This window comes from Cololabis saira, chromosome 18 (assembly GCF_033807715.1).
Source record: "Cololabis saira isolate AMF1-May2022 chromosome 18, fColSai1.1, whole genome shotgun sequence".
Taxonomy (NCBI): Eukaryota; Metazoa; Chordata; class Actinopteri; order Beloniformes; family Belonidae; genus Cololabis; species Cololabis saira.
Genome location: NC_084604.1, coordinates 33,341,278 through 33,359,681, shown reverse-complemented (window position 1 = coordinate 33,359,681; position 18,404 = coordinate 33,341,278). Strand labels below are relative to the sequence as shown.

The following is an 18,404-nucleotide window of genomic DNA, read 5'->3' as shown; positions in this document are numbered from 1 at the left end:
TACACCACGTATTGTCTGGAGATTTGGGGAAACGTGCACAAATGTAACACTCATCCAAACAACATGTTACAAAAGAACATTTTAAATCAAATCATTATGAATCCAGCAATCCAATATTTGCTGGTCTACATACTTTAAGCTGACTATAACACTGTATGAAATAATGTATGAAGTACATAATGATTTGCTTCCTTGCTGCACTCAGAAGCAGGTTGAAGTCAGAGTCAGTGTGAACTCGGGGAAACAGGGTTGTGGGAACAATCACACAGAAGAGACATGCACCTACTGTACTAGTCCATCTGTGCATGTGTAGTTCACTTTTCTGATTTAAAAATATATAAATCTAATAATTAAATATGAGACTCAGTCATGAGTCAATGAAGCTTTGGAAACAGCAGATTCAGGTTTTTGTTATGTTATGTTTATTTAATGTTTAATTTTTCGTAAATTATTATCCGTCTTCTGTTTCATATAAAGGGTAGGTCAAATAAGCATTTGCACTGTTACGGTCAGTATTTTATTTTATTTAATAAATGCTTTCTTTGTACGCCTGAGATAAATAAGTGAAATGTCCATTAGGTGTGTTCGGTAAAGACAACAAATTATTTTTTTATGCGCCATCAGCTTAATCCCCTTGTTTTTGTTCATTATCGTGACTCAGATGAACATCCAATCACATTTTATAGCAAATGAACGCATAAAACCAAGTAATTACAAGATGTTCACACACTTAAAGTGTCTTGATATTGATAGATTGAAGAAAAAAAAAGCTTGATAACACACTTTACCGGTGAGGAGACGTGTGAGTTGATTAATGAAAGGAAAAAAAAAGATGGGAATCCTTTTCACCATGACAAAATATGGAGGCTTGAAAAGGTCAGATTGTTTGTATGCGCTGTATCTTTATGGCGGTATTAAAGGATCAGCATCAGTGCAGAGAGCTGGAGCATTTCAATAAAAGCCCAAAAAAGTCAACCCAATGGCAGGTTTAGGAGGGAAAGTTGTCTGCAAACCAAAGTTGTTTAAGACTCCTGAGACCTGCATGTCTGAAATTTAATGGAAATCCATTCAGTGGTCGATGCTTTTCAGTCTCGGCTAAAGTGGTGGATTGACAGACATATCAAAAATGTTGCATTCATGATTTGAAAAAAAAAAAGCTACATAAAACACTTTAGATTATTGACACCGTAAGAAGGTGCTGCCATCGGTCCCACACGGTGAAATGCAATCTGAAATACTGTGGCAACAATCTGAAGTGCCAGCTTCAATTTCTACCCTTGAGAAACAAGTTGTCCCTGATTGGTCCTTCTCACATTCTGTCAGATGTGTTTATTTTCCTCTCCTCCCTTCTCGGCCTCATTGATATGCTGCTGTCAGTCTTTGTGAGCGCACGTGAATGAGCCAACACAGACGTGTGTACATAGTTACTTGTGTTAGGCCTCATAAAGACACAATGCTCATTTTTCTCACTGCTCAGCGCCTGAGGTGGAATAATAACAGGACGCTCTCAAAGGAAAAGCCTCTCTCCTTTTTCCCCAAAGAATCTCTTGCCATCGCTTCCCGCCTCTTTCAGTCATGGACTAACAGTAAGTAGCGAGTTTGAGTGCTCGGAGGGGAACCAGGCAGGTAAATCTCCGTCTCGTTTGTCAAACCTCAGAGGACTGCTGCTGGGGTTCAACATCTTTGCAGCCCTTTGTTTTAGTTCTTTTCTAAAGGCCTTCAATGTGGGAAAGCAGCTGTCTTTGCTGAGGCAACAATGAGATACCAAAAAAAAAAGTGCACACACTGTCTGCACAAGCTGGAAAGCTAAGTCTTTGGGAAAAAAATGGACTATACATATGAAAGCGACCATATACCTGACGAAGGCTCGGCAGGCTGAAACTATGTGATCAAATAAATACTTAAGCAGGGGGGGTTTTGTCTGCTTTCACTGCTGTAAGGTTAGAAAACTCAACACCGAAACAGGCTGTGTAGTCTATAAAAAATGCATCAAGAGAAGGGGGTGTGGGGGGCAGAAAAACAAGGTTTTGACAATACAACAGTGATAGAAATGTGGCTGTGCCTGAAGGGCAACACGAGCCGACGTGGGCTCTCACACCCTCATAGAAACAACTTCGTCACCGAAGCCCGGGAGACTGGGGGCTGAGGTCAAGGACGGCGAACAAATGAAAACGCACAAACGCACAGCTGTGAAGTCTAAACAAACACCTTATTGTTCCCCAACATCATTTCATATCTCATTCTTGCATCAACAGCAGATATCAGACTGTGTGAAACCAGAACGTTGCCCGAGCAATAACACACACACACACACACACACACACGCACGAATATCACAGTTCACACCATCACATCAACACAGATCTAGACAAGACGGCGCTCTCTGATAAAGATTCCCGTGGCATAACACCGACATGGAAATGTGCAGTCAGTCACAGGCGGAGGAGGAGCACAAACAAGTAATAAACAAGACGTTCTGCTCTGGAAAGACTGACGATGAGGTGACGGCCACCCAGCCCCGCTTGTTGAAAGCATGGAGAGAGACGAGCACAAAGAAGCTTCAGTCCTCACTGCCAGAAGCCTAGATAAGATTACCACAAGGTAATTAGAGCAGCAAAACCTTTTTTTTTTTTTATCACGCACAATGTCCTTTTTATGTGATGTTGGGAGAATAAGCACAGCCTTTGAAATGATGGGCTAAAATAGCTGAAAGTGGATGATGTCTTTTAATTCAACATGATAGGGACATGTGTAATTATGTAGCCATGGAAACACTCCACCTTTTCTGCTTCCTCTAACTACGTTACCTTCCATCTCTCTTGTTCAACCTCCATAATGGCGCTTTCTGTAGCTGCACCCGTTTTGCTGCTACGTCATTTTACGGGAGCAATTGTTCCACGCTCAATTTCCCGATAGAGCAGCCTGGGTGCGGCGCTTCTGCTCTCAGGTCCCTGGAGCTGAGCGGTCGATGGGGGTCTGGCTGTCAGCAGGTAAAACCGCGGGCAGCCAGATGGAGACCTGTGTGTCTCCACTTGGACGTGTCCCACCAGGTTGTGTGATATTACTATTCTTTTCTTGGTTTTGAAGAGTCATTTTACCAAAATTAGAGGAAACATGTAGCTTCTTCCCATGACTTTTACATGAAAAACAAGTCCACGTCACAGCAAATTCCTGGCTTTCCTGCGCATTTGGAGACGTAATCCCCCGATACTGTTTTAAACACGTTTAAAGGAGCATGAGGCAGGATTGAGGCAGGATTTATGAAAAAAAATGCGTATACGTTTTAAGTTTTCTAGTAATAATGTCAGATGAAGCGTTCCAAACCAAAAAGAATGAGCCCTCTAGTAGGGCTGCACGATTAATCGTTAAAAAAAATCGCGATCTCGATTCATGCTTGAACGCAATCTCATTTCCAAATGACGACGATTTTAAATTTCTTTTTTTTTTTTTTTTTTTTTTTTAAAGATGGCTGCATAAAAAAAGGACTAGGCCTATGACTATCATGTTGTCATGTTTGTTATATTTTGTTAATGATTGTCGATTACATTTGGAGAAACATCTCCGTTGCCTTGAACAGGCTGTGTGCTGCAAAATGTGCTGCAATTGTGACCGGAATTTCCCGCGCTGTCCTGCGGATGTGACGTCAAATGACGCTGCATGCACGTTCTCCCCGTTCTCCCGTGCCGGCTTCGCTGTTGGCTGCAGTACCCCCGGCGGCCGTCGTGGCGAAGGGTGGTGCTAATGAGTGTCATTTCTTAAAAGGAGCCTCATGCTCCTTTAAGTTTCCGTACTTGAATAAAAATGAGGAGGAAAATTGCTGATTTTCTCTTTAACCATTATTCTTTATAAAAGTTTTGCAGCAAGCAGATTTGTCAACGCTAACTTTCAGTTCATCTTCAACCTCACATCTTTTTAAAGAAATCTTGCACATATTGCAGAATTTATACAAGAATCAGACTATCTTCAGTGCACACCAAATGTTTCAGGTCAATCTGGTGCGATGTCTTCACAAGCTTCCACACAAGCAGCTGAAAGTGAACTGCAGATACTGTGGAGACATTTTGACATCTTGTAGACTCCTTTTTGACTATTGTCAGTATAATTTTGCCTAGTTGTGGATACACTTGGGGATGTTTGACATGTGAAGCGTTCTCAGTGCCGGATCCCAGCCCAGTTAAATGAGGAGGGTTGTGTCAGGAAGAGCATCCTACAGTATGTAAAACCCCTCACCACTATGAAAAGCGCAAGCATCTGCTGTGGTACTTATACAAGGCTTGAATCAGGACTCATACCTACACACCAGAACGAGTGTGCTTTTTGATTCCCACCAGAGGTGGAAAAAGTACAAAAATATTGTACTTAAGTAAAAGTACAAATTTTCTGCTTGAAAATTACTTAAGTAAAAGTAAAAAGTACCCATTAAGAACATTACTTAAGTAAAAGTATAAAAGTACCTCAACTTAAATATAATAAAGTACAAAAAGTACATGGGTTAAAATGTACTTAAGTACAAAAGTACAAAGTACAAAATACAAAATTCAAAGTACAAAATTATTTTCAAAAGGATTGCAAAGAAATGAAGAATCCAAGAATTTGCTTACAACTCTAAATAATGGTGATATTATTCTGACCCCTTTAGCGTTTGTTTCCATTACCCCATTTTAATTTCTCCCTTTGCTAATCACTGCTGCTGTTCCCCATTGGCCCCGCTGACAGGTCCACCCCCAGCCTGTAGTATGCAGTGACAACATTAAGCAACCCCAGCTGATAAAGGATGAGACTTTTGAACTTTTAAATGCCAAAACCACCTTAGAAGGGGTGGAATTAAAGAATGGTGCGCATGGACACGCGTCGGCTGCTGCTCAAGCCTGATTTATGGTTCCGCGTTACACCAACGGACCCTTACGGCGAGGCTCTGCGTCGATTTAACGCGGAACCATAATTCAGGCTTCAGTCCTCCTCGGTACTCGACGCAACGGCGGTTCCTCCGGCCTTCCGGCCCGCCTCTGCGGCGCAGCTCTCCCGGGAGCTGCGGCTCCTTCTCGGTTTATTCACGCGCCCCCCTTCCTTCCCGTCCGCTATGGTTCCGCGTTAAATCGACGCACACCTTACGCCGTAGGCTACGGCGTAGGCTGTGCGTCGCCGCGTACCCTACGCCCCCCCCGCTGTGCTGTTCTTTAATTTGTAGCGAGTAACGACGTGTCCAATTTTAAATATAGCGGATTAAAAGTACGATTTTTTTCCTTGAAAATGTAACGAAGTAAAAGTAAAAGTACAGAAAAATTAAAGTATCAATAAAAGTACAAATTCTCAAAAATCTTACTTAAGTACAATAACGAAGTACTTGTACTTCGTTACTTTACACCACTGATTCCCACCACCCACTGGAACTGGGTCCCCACGAACCGCCTGTCATCATGACTCCACACTATCATGCTGGGGCTATTCTCACCAAGACAGAGGGAAAGGAAAAGGACTCAAATACATCAAGAAAGCATTTCAAACCTGTGGATATCGTCAAGAAATCTGTAGAAAATACACCACTAAACAGAAAAAAAGGAGAGGTGCAAAAATGTTGCATATGTTGCACAAGTTCAAAGTGCAAATTGAACACATTACCATGAGGTTGCTTCACGTGCCTGAAGAACACTTCTAATCTACCGTTTCGCCGGGTTTTGATCTGACAGTTGGTCATTTGTTAATCAAATCCGTCAGCCTGTCAGACCCTTTGGAGCACATTCAGTGATTTTAATATTGAGATAAATTACATAAAGATGTAAGATTTAAATTATGCTTATATAGTCATGAATAACTAACACTATAAAAAGAAAAAAGATTTGGACCTGAATTTTCAGGAGATTTGAGAGTTTTTGTCTCCTTTATAATTAAGTAGAAGTGGAAGTAATATATAATTCATACAACTATAATTTCCCCTTTGGGGATAATAAAATATTAATGAAGTGATAAGAAGGAATAATAATAATAAAAAAGATCACTGGCATTTCCTCATTGTTCTAGAGTCAGTGCAAGAGCCGTTTTTCAGTAGAAAATAGTTAATAGAAATAACGGAGCGGAGGGAAGCCCAGAGAGGAGTCATAAATCAGTTATGTCATGAAGAAAAATATAAAGTCCTGAGGCACACTAATAGCTCTGTGTGACTCTGCTTAGGTGCAGCAGCACTGGGAGCCAAATACTGACATCACAGCGACCATGCTCATGTTTGGAAAATAATGCATACTGTATCTTCTTAGTTTGACGCGTACACATCGGTTGACAACACGTACCGTGGAGGCGTTTGAATCTGCGGACCCGCTGTCACGAGGAAAGTGAAAATACTGCAATTTTTAGCAGATGAGATAAAATAGTGACTCGATTCATCCTGAGGGACGCAAATGGGGAGAGTCGATTTAAATGAAAGCCTTTCATAACTTTTTAGGATGCGGTTGGGGAGAAGTGATGGACAGACGGACATCTGCTTTACTCAGGACCAATTAAGGGTTTGTGGTAGTCCTAAGCAGCGAAATAAAAACATACGTATGAACCTTCATACCTATCTGAATATGTCAGAATGCAAAATAGTGATACCACACAATGAAAATCGATAGAGAAAGTGAGTTCTGATAGAACAAATACATGAATTGGTTTCAATTGGTTTCAACAAAAAAACAACATTTATCAAGGATAGGCAAAACCGTCTTTGAATAGTGTACAATGACCTTCTAAAAGTCTTGTTGCATGCTAAATTCTCCAAATGCCAGCTTTCTGTGTTGTGAAAGCACAAACAAAAACCCCCTTTAGCTCCACTGCGTTGAGCCGAAGGCAGAAATTGCACAAACTGATATCTGGAAACCTTGGCATTTTGGTAATTTGGGTGAGCTGACCCGTTAAGAATGAAGCAGCTAAACTTCATAAGTAGCTTATTGCCTGTGAAGGGGCTCCGTTATGGTAAATGTTTCCATGCACATGCACTCCGACGACAAAAGAAGATGCAGATGAACGAAGCTGCAGAGACGACAGCTATCTCAACAGACCTGTTGAAGTCTATTTTTGGCACGAGCAATACTTCCCACAAGAGATAGGAAGTCAGTCCTGATAAGTGTTTGGGAAACCCATTTGCAGTTCATGTGTGAGATGATCTATGCAGACGGAAAAGACACACACACACACACACACACATACAGTTGAGGTGCACAATTGGTGGGAAAAAAAGGGTGCACATCTATATTTGTGTCAGGTGATGAGACAGCACTGAGAGACCACGAGAGACTGAGCAGGAGACAGTGACACGGGGGTGGGGGGAGTGAATGGAGAGATTAGAGAAGAAGAGCGATGGAGGGAGGCAGAGGGTTGTTTGAGAAGCCATCCCCACCGGCTCACTAAAATCATCGCCGGCCCAATTTCACAGGGAGCACTAAACCCGTCCATTATCTCCTGGGTTGTTGGCTGTCAGACGCCGGCTCATCTCTACCCCGACAGATGAAGGTCGGTCTGTCGGTCTGTCGGTCGGTCTGTCGGTCTCACACACACGACAACACAAACGCTGGTGTATGGAATAACCTCATGTTTCTCTCTCTCTTTTTTTTTTCTACATAATTCATGCGCTGTGTACCTGTGCCCCCAGGGTTTGTATGGCTGGTATGAGGTAAGCAGAGGTTGTGAGACTTTCCTCTCATTTCCACTCTGCCACCTGCTCTTCCAGTCCTGTAATAGCATCCAGCTCTCACCACCAACACCCGCGTTACATAATCACTATTTTGGCTCTCAGTGGCTCCGTCTGAAAGGCACTAATGATGAAAAACGGTGCCGAAGGAGGTGCTGCCATAAAGAAAAGGCTTCTTGTCAGGAATCATTTGAAATGACCCCGTGTTTTACCCCGATGCTCACCAAAACGGTATTTTCTGATGTATTTCTTATATAGAAAGGAATCAAGGGAGAACAGTGTGCACCAACTCCTCTGCCTTTTACTTGAAAAAAAGAAAGAAAGACAAACCTTAAAAGGAAACAGGCTTATTATGAAATTTTGATAAGAAGATCAATAGTGTGTAAACACACAAGGCAGCATCTTGTTAGCTTGGATTAGCTCACAGACTGGAAACATCAAGCCTGGCTCTGGGCAGTCGCAACAAGCTGACTCTTAGCTTTGATATCTCACTAATTAGTGAGTTATATCTTGTTTTTTAGCGTGAAAATGACAGTTTGCATATACAGCATCTGAGGGGTTAAGGCCATTTCTTAGCCGGGATCAGTGAGTACAAGAACAAAACAGAATGTGTTCAAATCAATAGCCATCCTCCTAGCCACCTGTCAATGCCAACTTATTTGTGAGGGGGAAATATATATTATATATATTAAAAAAGCACAAGTTCATTTAATCTTTGCTCTGGGAACTCATCTGGCAGTGTTTTTCCAGCTTCCTTGAAGTTATGGCGAGTGTTTCTCGTGGTTCTGCAGACTTTACAGGTCCCTGACGGCTCCGACGGGAATGCTGTTCCGGGTTTGGCCAATAACACGTCAGGAGCTGTGGTCTGACTTACCTATCATCTCAGTGATGTTCACATTGGAGAGCAATAATGCTGGAAGAGGCAACATCATGGAAAGGAAGAGGAATGTAAAAAGGTCACACTGATCTGTACACTTTCTGTGACCATGGGAAAGGCTCAGCGTTTTCACTGAAGTAAGCTCCTACGCTGAGGACTAAAGCGCTGCCCGTGCAAGGTCTCGTTTCAGTTACAGTCACATGCAGAAGAAAGCACGCCACCATTTCATTTATAATGAGAAGCATATGGTGATTAACAGGTGTAGTTTGAGATGAAAGAAATGAAAAAAAAAACTTGCAGAAAGCTCTTGCAGAAAAAAAAGAAAAACATGCCATACCTTTTTTTATTTCTTAAATAACTATCCTGTCATGGAGCTTTACAGTGAACTTGGTAATTTGGGTGTGTAGACTGGCAGACAGCAACAACTGCTCGTTGATGAACTGCCTGTCTCCCTTTTTGGCATCCTGTTAACACAGTCCTGAATGCTTTCACAGAGCCGGCCATCCTTGTATTGGATTCGTCGCACCTGGAAGCTCTAAATCACGGTGGAAGCCGGAAGAATGAACTCAGCTTTTCCACATACCGTTTTTGCATTTTGGTGAAGTTTTTGTCCGATAAATGATGGTGTGATGTGTCACGTGAGGTTGTTTGACTTGACTTTAAAGCCTGGATTATGGTTCTGCGCTACACCAACGCAGAGCACACGACGCCATCGTGACGCCGTCGTGACGCCGTCGTGACGCCGTCGTGACGCCGTCGTGACGCCGTTGTGACGCCGTCGTGACGCCGTCGTGAACCCTCCGGACTTCTCCAACACTCCATTTCGCCGCGGTGCAGTACCCCCCGCGAGCGCTAGGGGTGTGTGTTCTTTTCCTGAATGGTTTATCTGACTTTTCCGGTCACAGTGAATCAAAAAGATAAGGACAACTATTGTGCAAAAAAAAAAAAAAAAAAAAAAAAAAAAAAAAAAAAAAAATCACACAAACACGAAGTAAAGAGCGCTGAAAGTTCACGACTGCTTCACGAACCGGAACCGGAAATGCGTTGCTACCAAGCGAACCAATCACAGCCCTCTCGGTCTGTGTTGCCTCGGCGAGTATTTACAATTTTTGGGAGGTGCACGCCAGGCACGGAGTGGCGTGCGCAGTGGGATGCTCATTGCGGCGCAATCTGTGGCGTACGCTCGGCATGGATTTAATGCAGAACCATAATCCAGCCTTTAGACCTCACAAGGATTACATCATCATGTTTGGACACATAAACCTCATCACACAACTGTACACTGGAGTGGACCAGGTGATTTTGCTTCAGTATATGGAGAACATAAATATCATCTCCAGTATATATATTATATATATATATATATATATATATATATATATATATATATATATATAACCTGAAAGAATAGGATGTCTGCTTTTAAAAAGAATAACTCTTATAATTCAGTGGCACAGCCGTCGACTGCATGACAGAGCTGTGAGTTGCCTTCACTCGGCCATGAGGACTTTATGGTTCTGGCTGTGGAAGTCAAGCACTTGAAGCGGAACAAAATGCATTCAACAGGATAGAGTGATGAGAACACTGTTGCTAGGCAACCGTAATTGAGGGCCAGAGGCTCTGTGTTGCCATAATGTGAATTCTAAGATGTGAATGTAGAAACTACAACTAGTGCAGGAGAACACAAACCCTTTTTACTTGAAAAGTAAAAAGGCTTTCTAGAATGCAATTAAACACATGAACAAAGGAAATTTGGTATTTAAAAAAAAATCTAAACAAAAAATAAAAACACTAACGTTTCGAGCACATGTAAGAAATAAACCATTCTGGAAGTCTCTACTCAAAGTTCATCGTTTTGTGATACATTAGGGAATTAATATGTGATACTAAGTGAAATAATAAGTGAAAATCCATCCTAACAGCAGATCTATTCTGCAGAGTTCATAGACGGTTTGTGTTCGTGACTATCTTCCCTGCAGATCTGTCTTTACTTGAAAATGTGTGACGCATCATGAAGAGGAGAATCACGGACTGACTAGCAGCTAAAATCTTTTACCCAGTAACTGCAAATTAAGGGAAATTAGTTTAGCAAAAGTCCAACAATTAGTATCCTCAGTTCTGGACAATTAGAAATATAATTAAAAAACAAGTGTGCTATAGCAATAGCAACCATGACTCTAATTATGACCCTGGCATCAAAGCTTCAATGCAAAAAGTAGAAATTAACATTCAAAACTAAAACAAGCCTGAAACATGTCTCCCTTGTGCTTGTGGCTGATAAAACTTTAAATGAATAAACAAATGACGTGTACATCTAATCATGTGAGAAAACTCCTAAATTCCGACAAATTGGATTTGTATAATTATAAACTAATACTTTCCACTTCTGGCACATATCATACTAACTAAAAGGAGACTGGATTTTCTACTAAATCCTGAAGAACCGAGAGGTGGTGCAGAAGTCTGTCTCCATCCAGACGACTCAAAGTACAATATGATGAAAAGTTATTGTGGTTTTTGTCCAATAGTTGCATATACCACAACTGCTTTTTATTTTTTAATGATGCTGTGAAGAAGATCATCTGGACTTCAAGCAGGTCAGTCTCTCTCTCACACGCACGCACGCACGCACGCACGCACGCACGCACGCACGCACGCACGCACGCACGCACGCACGCACGCACGCACGCACGCACGCACGCACGCACGCACGCACGCACGCACGCACGCACGCACGCACGCACGCACGCACGCACGCACGCACGCACGCACGCACGCACGCACGCACGCACGCACGCACTGGGATGCTTGTAAATGGGCCACAAAAGTACTTCTGCAGACTTCTAGGGACGAGTTCAGTGTGTGCAGAGGTGTCAAAAGTATTCACATTCATTACTCAGGTATAAGTATAGATACTAGAGTTTAAAAATACTCCTGTAGAAGTTGAAGTATCAACTCAAGTTTTTTACTCGAGTAAAAATATAAAAGTACTGGTTTCAAAACTACTTAAAGTATAAAAGTAAAAGTAATGTAAGGGGGAAAAAGAGCCTTTAAGGACAAAAGCAATGGAAAATGAATGCATCTTAGTATAATGCAAATATATTAAAGAATCATATATGTGTACTATTGAGCACTAACATGTGTTTCAGAGAGCAGAAGATATGATGACTAGTTGCCTATAAGTATTGTAATGGTGCAAAAAGGCAACTTCAGAGGCATGTTATCATTTATCCTAACCTTTATTGGAATGTACATCCAAGTTTAGTTGCAGGAATCTGAGGGAACGGATGTAAGAACAAAACTGGACAAGAACATCTGAAACAACCACAACCAAATTCACTCTATCCGGACGGCGCAATTTAACTGGATAGTTTTTTTTTAAAGGCCGAAATGAAATAGAGTAACGAGGCTGTTTTTAAAATGTAAGGAGTAAAAAGTACAGATAATTGCGTGAAAATGTAAGGAGTAAAAGTAAAAAGTCGTCTGAAAATAATTACTCCAGTGAAGTATAGATAACCAAAATTTATAATTAAGGTAACAAAGTATTTGTACTTTGTTACTTGACACCTCTGAGTGTGTGTGATCGTGGTACCTATCATGGGAGACTCAATGAAACTCCACGTGTTGCTCTGTGGCACGTAGGACTGGAGGACTCCTGCCGAGCGTCCGGCCTCGTTCACGCCTCCAAACACGTAGATCTTTCCTCCGCACACCGTGGCTGCAGAGGAGTGGACTGGCTTCGGGAGGGGAGAAACCGTCTCCCACGTGTTGGTGATGGTGTCGTACCTGCACAACACAGAAACAGAGGTTTGAGCATTTGAAGTTATTACAGTAATTAAAAAAACAATAAATATTTACATACATTTTGATAACTTGGAGTTAAAAGGAAGAAAGAGAAGGGGTGAAGTACGTCAAAGTTCAGGTAAAGTCATGACCTCACTCTCGTAAAACAGGGCCATGATGAGGAAACACACACACACATGGACACACACGATTTATAGAAATACTCTTAAGTTCACACTGCTCTGAATTCCCAGTAAAAACACTAATTTTGGCTGTGAGGCTGACAGATATAATTAGCAGAATGCCTACACCACCAGGGAAGATGAAAAAGCCAAACCATTACGTACAATGACGGCTATTAAAGCAATTACACAAAACAACATATGTTGGGAGCTACAAGCCATTAGTCTCTAGAGTTGGGCTGCGTGTCAACGTTTAGCTTTGGACCTTTTCACTGAGTCCCGTTTGGCAGAGACATCAACGTCAAAGCTTAAAACTCCACTGTCCCAAACAGCCACAAAGAGAGATGAAAGAGCCTGACACAACGGGCTGCACAGAAACGAGACACGGGCTTACTGGGCTGTATGTTTGCGTAATTAGTGACACTTCTTGCATTTGCATTTGGCGTGCATGCTCCATGTTTTCAGACATGTTTGTGTGAGTGCTGTCTGATTTGTGGTTCCATTAGCGCCGTGTGTTAGCAGCGTAATACAGCGTCCATGGGCCACTGATCAAAGCGGTCGCCTCCGACGGCGCTCCAGCTGGAGCAGGCCTCATTAAAGAGCTACAAACAGATCCAAGATCTGTGATTAAAAGACACATCCAGTCACACTAAAGCAGGCCTTCTTAATCAAGGTGCCGCTTTTGTCGCGAAAGAAAAACTCCTTTGTGGGAAAAATCTGTACCCAGCATCCCGTGGACAACAAACCCTATTCTTAAAACCCTTGTGGGATGAAAGCAGTTTCTTTAATCAGATTCTTCCACAGGGATCAGCAGCCTTCATTAGAGCGCAGGTGTCTTTTTACTTTCCATTTGTGCTCATACAACATAGCATTTATTTTGCTGCAACGGCCCATCTCGCATTTGAAGTTAGGCTGAATTTATATGACACCTGGCACCCCTACCTGCATACGCCTGTGAGTGAGAAGGCTGTTAGATGAAAGCCTGAGTGGAGATGAGTGAATTAGCCTTTGGGAATATTCTCTTAGGGGGTCTGATAATGTCCTTGGCAGTCGTTGCAGAGGGAAGGGGTTTAAATTGCCTGTCAGTCTGAGGGGGTGGTGACACCGAAGCCACTCTCGGCGAGGTGGACTCGAAACACTCAGGAGTTCCAATTAGCACTGTTTAAAGACGCACACACCGAATGCACACACACCAATATCAGATTGAGTAACTGGGCCCTGCTGAGACAGAGGAACTAACACATCCTTCACTCTCTGGAAGATGTAATTACCCTTCGGACCACATCGGGAGGAGGTTCGTAAATTTAAGGGTCAGACGCTGCTGAGTGGTGCTGATTATGGGACAGAAACAAGTCCAACAGCACAGCCGCAAACAGCTGGCTGTGATGAGATAAGATACGAGAAAAAGAAATGGGGAAGAAAAAAGAAAGAAAGAAAAAAAAAAAAAAGACTATTATGCGCTAAAATCTTTACATAGCCTGAAGCTTCTCCATGCTGTTTCAGTCTTAAAGCAGAGAAAGATAACAACTCGCTGGCAAACAAATCCCCCCCATGGGAGTTTATAGAGAAAACACACCATTAAAGTTAAAAAAGCACAACATATTTTACAAAGCTCTGCCAACATGCCGCTTTTACAGGCTAGAAAACATGAGCAGAAGAAACAGTATTTTGGCGGAGTGTTGAGCTTTTTGAAGTCTAGAGACAGCCGAAAAAGACTGGAAAAACTGAACAAAAAGAGCATAAAAGTGTGAAGACATGAAGGACTTGGGACGTCACAAACCAGGGCTGTGAACTTGTGGAGGGGGACCTTGTCAGGCCTTGATCAGGAGTATGCCTACATGCTTTATCTAACATTAGAAGGTCATTATTGCTGTTTGATAGTGCGTATGAGTCAAAGAGCATTTGAGAGGCGAGCGTGAGCAGCTGCAGCCCGACGACTGGAAGAGATACATGCGCTTCATTTACATGCTCAAAACAGCACATATTAAATCAGGCAAAAGCATCAAGTTAAATTCATGCAGCTTTCAAGCTTTTTTTTTTTCCCTCTCTTGGAAAATAAACTTTCAAAATTCAAAACAACACAAAAAAAAAAAAAAGACAAATCTTCCTGCTGGACCATAAAAGCACAGTTTTCCAAATAGAATTAGATTCTGATCAATATATAAATCGCTTTATTTTTGCTCAGTTCAAAGCAGTGAGCAAAGAGATAAGAGAACACAAACAGAGATAATTCAAATCAAATAACCAGCGTCATTCCAGCATGTTCAGATAATGTGTGCTCATGCAAAACTATCTTTCACTAAGAAGCGTATCATCTGAAAGGGGCTTTAAAAGGGCCATTAATGTAAACAGCAGCACTGCTTTCATCTCGTCCAAACGGTCAGGAATTGTGATGGAGACGAACATGTGCAGGTCAGAACGACCTCAATATGTGACCGTCTCTGAGGTCACCAACTTGATGGAATTTATTACAAGACTGATTCACCATTAAACATTTAATGTGAACCGTGAAATTAAGACTGACACTAAAAAAGTGGCTGTATGTGGTTCGATTATGTCACCAAGAGAGAAAGGAGAGCAGGAGGGGAACATCAGAGGAGAGAAAAAAACATTTACAACAAAAAAACAATGACTTTATCTGTGTTTCTGCTTCCTGTGAAGCTCTCGGTCGTTTCCCCCCGAAGGTAGACGACACTCTTTCATTGTCACAGAGACGACGTAGGAGCTTATCCGTCAACGCGTTGTGCTGCATTGATTGTTGTTTTTAAAAACATGTTTGTACACAAAGACTGATCACTGCACGAAGCCGTGTAATCGTCTGTAGCTCCTGACAGGACTTGTTCCATCACGCAGGGACAATCATCTCTGAAATGCAGCTGCAGGATTACAGCAGAGCAAACAATGCTGGATTGGCTGCGTTTATGCTGGGTGAGACAGACAAAGACCCACTGATAAGGGTAAGAAAACACAGTGACTGAAAGAAGGAGGTCAAGACTCAGACAGATTTTGCTCTGAATGTGTAATTTGGAGAAAAACCCCATTAACATTTCCAGAAAGACAATGCCGAATTATAATTCTGAAGTTAAAGACAACCCACACAGTACATCTGTGTTTGCACGGGAGTGCCGGCTCTGGTCCGCGGTCTCCCATGACCGAACTGGATACGAGCCACAATGTTTAAAAGGCACCAGTGAAATTGGACGGTTGTCGTGGAAAAGAAGCAGTAGCACCTGCCATGTTTGTTTAAGAAGATGGCCGACGGACTCCCCGGGTCTGCAGCTGTTCGCCTGCTCTGCGTGACGTTAATCAAGAGTAAACTCATGCTCAATGCATCAGGCGGCAAGCCACGAGGAAACTTTACACACCTTGCAGCAGGTGCTGAATATAAATTTGAGGAGTAAATACCTGAATGACAAGAGGAGCAGAGCATGTTTACTGGAGCACGGTCGACTAGTTCAGAGGAGCAGTGATGTCTCATGTGCTAATTTCAATAAAGAATAGGGGTGTAACGATACACTAATCTCACGATACGGTACGATACACGATATTGAGGTCCCGATAACGGTACGATATTATAGCAGTATTTTTTAACAACCTTGAATGAGGAACATAAAAAAATAAAAAAAACACAAAATACAAAACAATACTGTATGTTTGCTCTATTGTTACAGTTTGTAATGCTTTATAACTGTTTAAGTTTTAAAGAGAAAGCCAGGCCAACCATTTTCCACAAACTGAACTAAAAGTAAATGTCAGGTTTGCATTATGCATCTTCAGTTTCATGCAAGTACAAATATTTTGCCACAAACTGAATAGTTTCTCTCATGTATGATTTGTCTTTTTTCTTTTCCAGAAATTTAACAACTAAAATTAAATAAATAAATAAAAGTAAATAAATACATACAATTTTACATCATAAAAAAGATTGATTCATGCTCACCTTATAAGTGTAAGAGGAGATTTATTTTTGTTAAGAAGGTTATTTTGGTAATTCAGGGTTGATTATTTTATAAGTATATTCTGATGTAAATCAGGGACTATAATGACACTAGTCAGTTTATCTATAGTGATTAGTCTGTTTTAGATTGGGCGGAGTGATACGCCACAGTACGGCACTAGGTGCTGTGTTGATGTTCTAAAATCCTACACTGTTGAGGGACATTAAAGTACACTGGAACTCAGCAGAAGTTGTCCCCGTGTTTATCCTACTCACGACCCGAAAAAGGTTTAATTTAATAAGGTAAGGCTTAACTCTACACCAGCCTTTCATAAGTAAAAGTTCAGAGCTCAAAACGGGACCACAAAACGGGACTAGTTTCTTCTGAGCGGAGTAAGATTTTGGTCCCAATATCGCAATACAGTTTGTCACCTCCACGACACGTTTCGTGACGTTTTTGTATCGCAAAATTTCGTGGCACGATATATTGTTACACCCCTAATAAAGAATTACAATAACAAAAGTAAAGGTAATCCAGATTCCTACTCAAATATAAAAATATGATCAGGAAATTGATTAGTGATTGTAGATTACGTGCACGGGTGAGAGTCAGTGTGCATGAACACGGACCGGTGACCCACCCAGGTGATCAACAAAACACTAGAGGGGCATCAGCCTGAGTAACTTCTGTCTTTGTAAACTTGCAGGGGATTCAAGCTTTTGCAAAATCACTGGAGATCTAGGCTGGATTACACATTTTTGAAAGATGTGTGACCCCATCATCGCTCCCACTGCGATCAAACAGTAATACCACTCGGACCAAAAATAGACAACCCTGCAGCACGCAGACTTCTTCACAAGTGATGTTTGCAGCACTGTTCCCGTCCAATTGATGAGCACCGTTATCTTCCCTGTACACGCTTATCTTCCCCATCATACCTGCCACAATTAACCCTAATCGCAGCTGCTCTCACCGAGGGACGAAATCTTTACAAGATCAGCTTATTTAAGGAAAAAAAATGTGCGAAATGCAACCAAGCAGTTTTCGAACACTGTTGGGTTATTTAGTCTAGATTAAAAACTAAAGTAAAGGAGTACTTATTGGTGACCATAGTGGTATATCAATAAACAATAAATTAGTATACAATAAATAGGTCAGTATTTACAAAAGTTGTACTTTGTCAGAAGAATTGACTGAAATTATCTTTTGATAACATTTTAGTCCTACAGCGCTGAGAAATATCAGGTTATACCGAACAGACAAAGCTAACCAGTTACATGAATTCACTGTCGACCTTGGCTATCTTTCTAATCATAAAAATAAATCACAGTAAGTAAGTAAACTTTACATAAACAGCACTTTTCACAGGTTAAAAGCCACAAAGCACTTCACAAACACAAGAAAGAACATATTAGGGCTGGGCGATATATCGAGATTTTAATATATATCGATATATTTTCAAACACGATATGGTACGAGACAATATCGTTTATATCGATTTAAAAAAAAAAAAAAAAAAAAAAAAAAAAATTAACATTTTTTTTTTTAAATGATTTTGATATAGCTTATTTTGTAACAAATTGACTTGAATGTTTTATTTGAGATTTGCACAAATGTTTTGTTATTTGCACAACTGTCAACCTCAGTGGAAAAGTCTGCCTGTTACTGTCTACATTGTATTAATTGCACAGTGTATTTTGATTTAATTGTTATGCAGGAAAGGGATATTTGTTTTATTTTATTCAAGAAGCATTTTTATTCTATATATGCAGGCATTTTATTTTTATTTCATTTGTTTTATACATTTTGATATTGTGCAGACCTCTGTTAACAAAGGTACCTGTGTGACATTTGGCACGAGGCTTTGTATTAAAACTGACTGTTTTAATAGGGTTTGCCTCAGAAAAAAATTAAGCTAACAGAGATGCTATGCTATAATGCTTTGGGGGAAACCCCAATTAAGG

General features: G+C 41.3%; 1 protein-coding gene across 4 annotated transcripts in view; it reads right to left on the bottom strand.

Annotated features, from left to right (window-relative positions):
* The window catches only part of LOC133418516 (kelch-like protein 29), a 274,919-nt gene that overhangs the window by 8,414 nt on the left and 248,101 nt on the right, over positions 1–18,404 (bottom strand). For 3 of the 4 annotated variants that reach the window (XM_061707244.1, XM_061707246.1, XM_061707245.1), the window contains one exon: positions 12,130–12,323. In XM_061707244.1, the coding sequence (XP_061563228.1) occupies positions 12,130–12,323 (194 nt within the window). Of the gene's footprint in view, positions 1–12,129; positions 12,324–18,404 lie in introns of those variants that run through there. The other variant, XR_009770453.1, reaches the window with a different exon arrangement.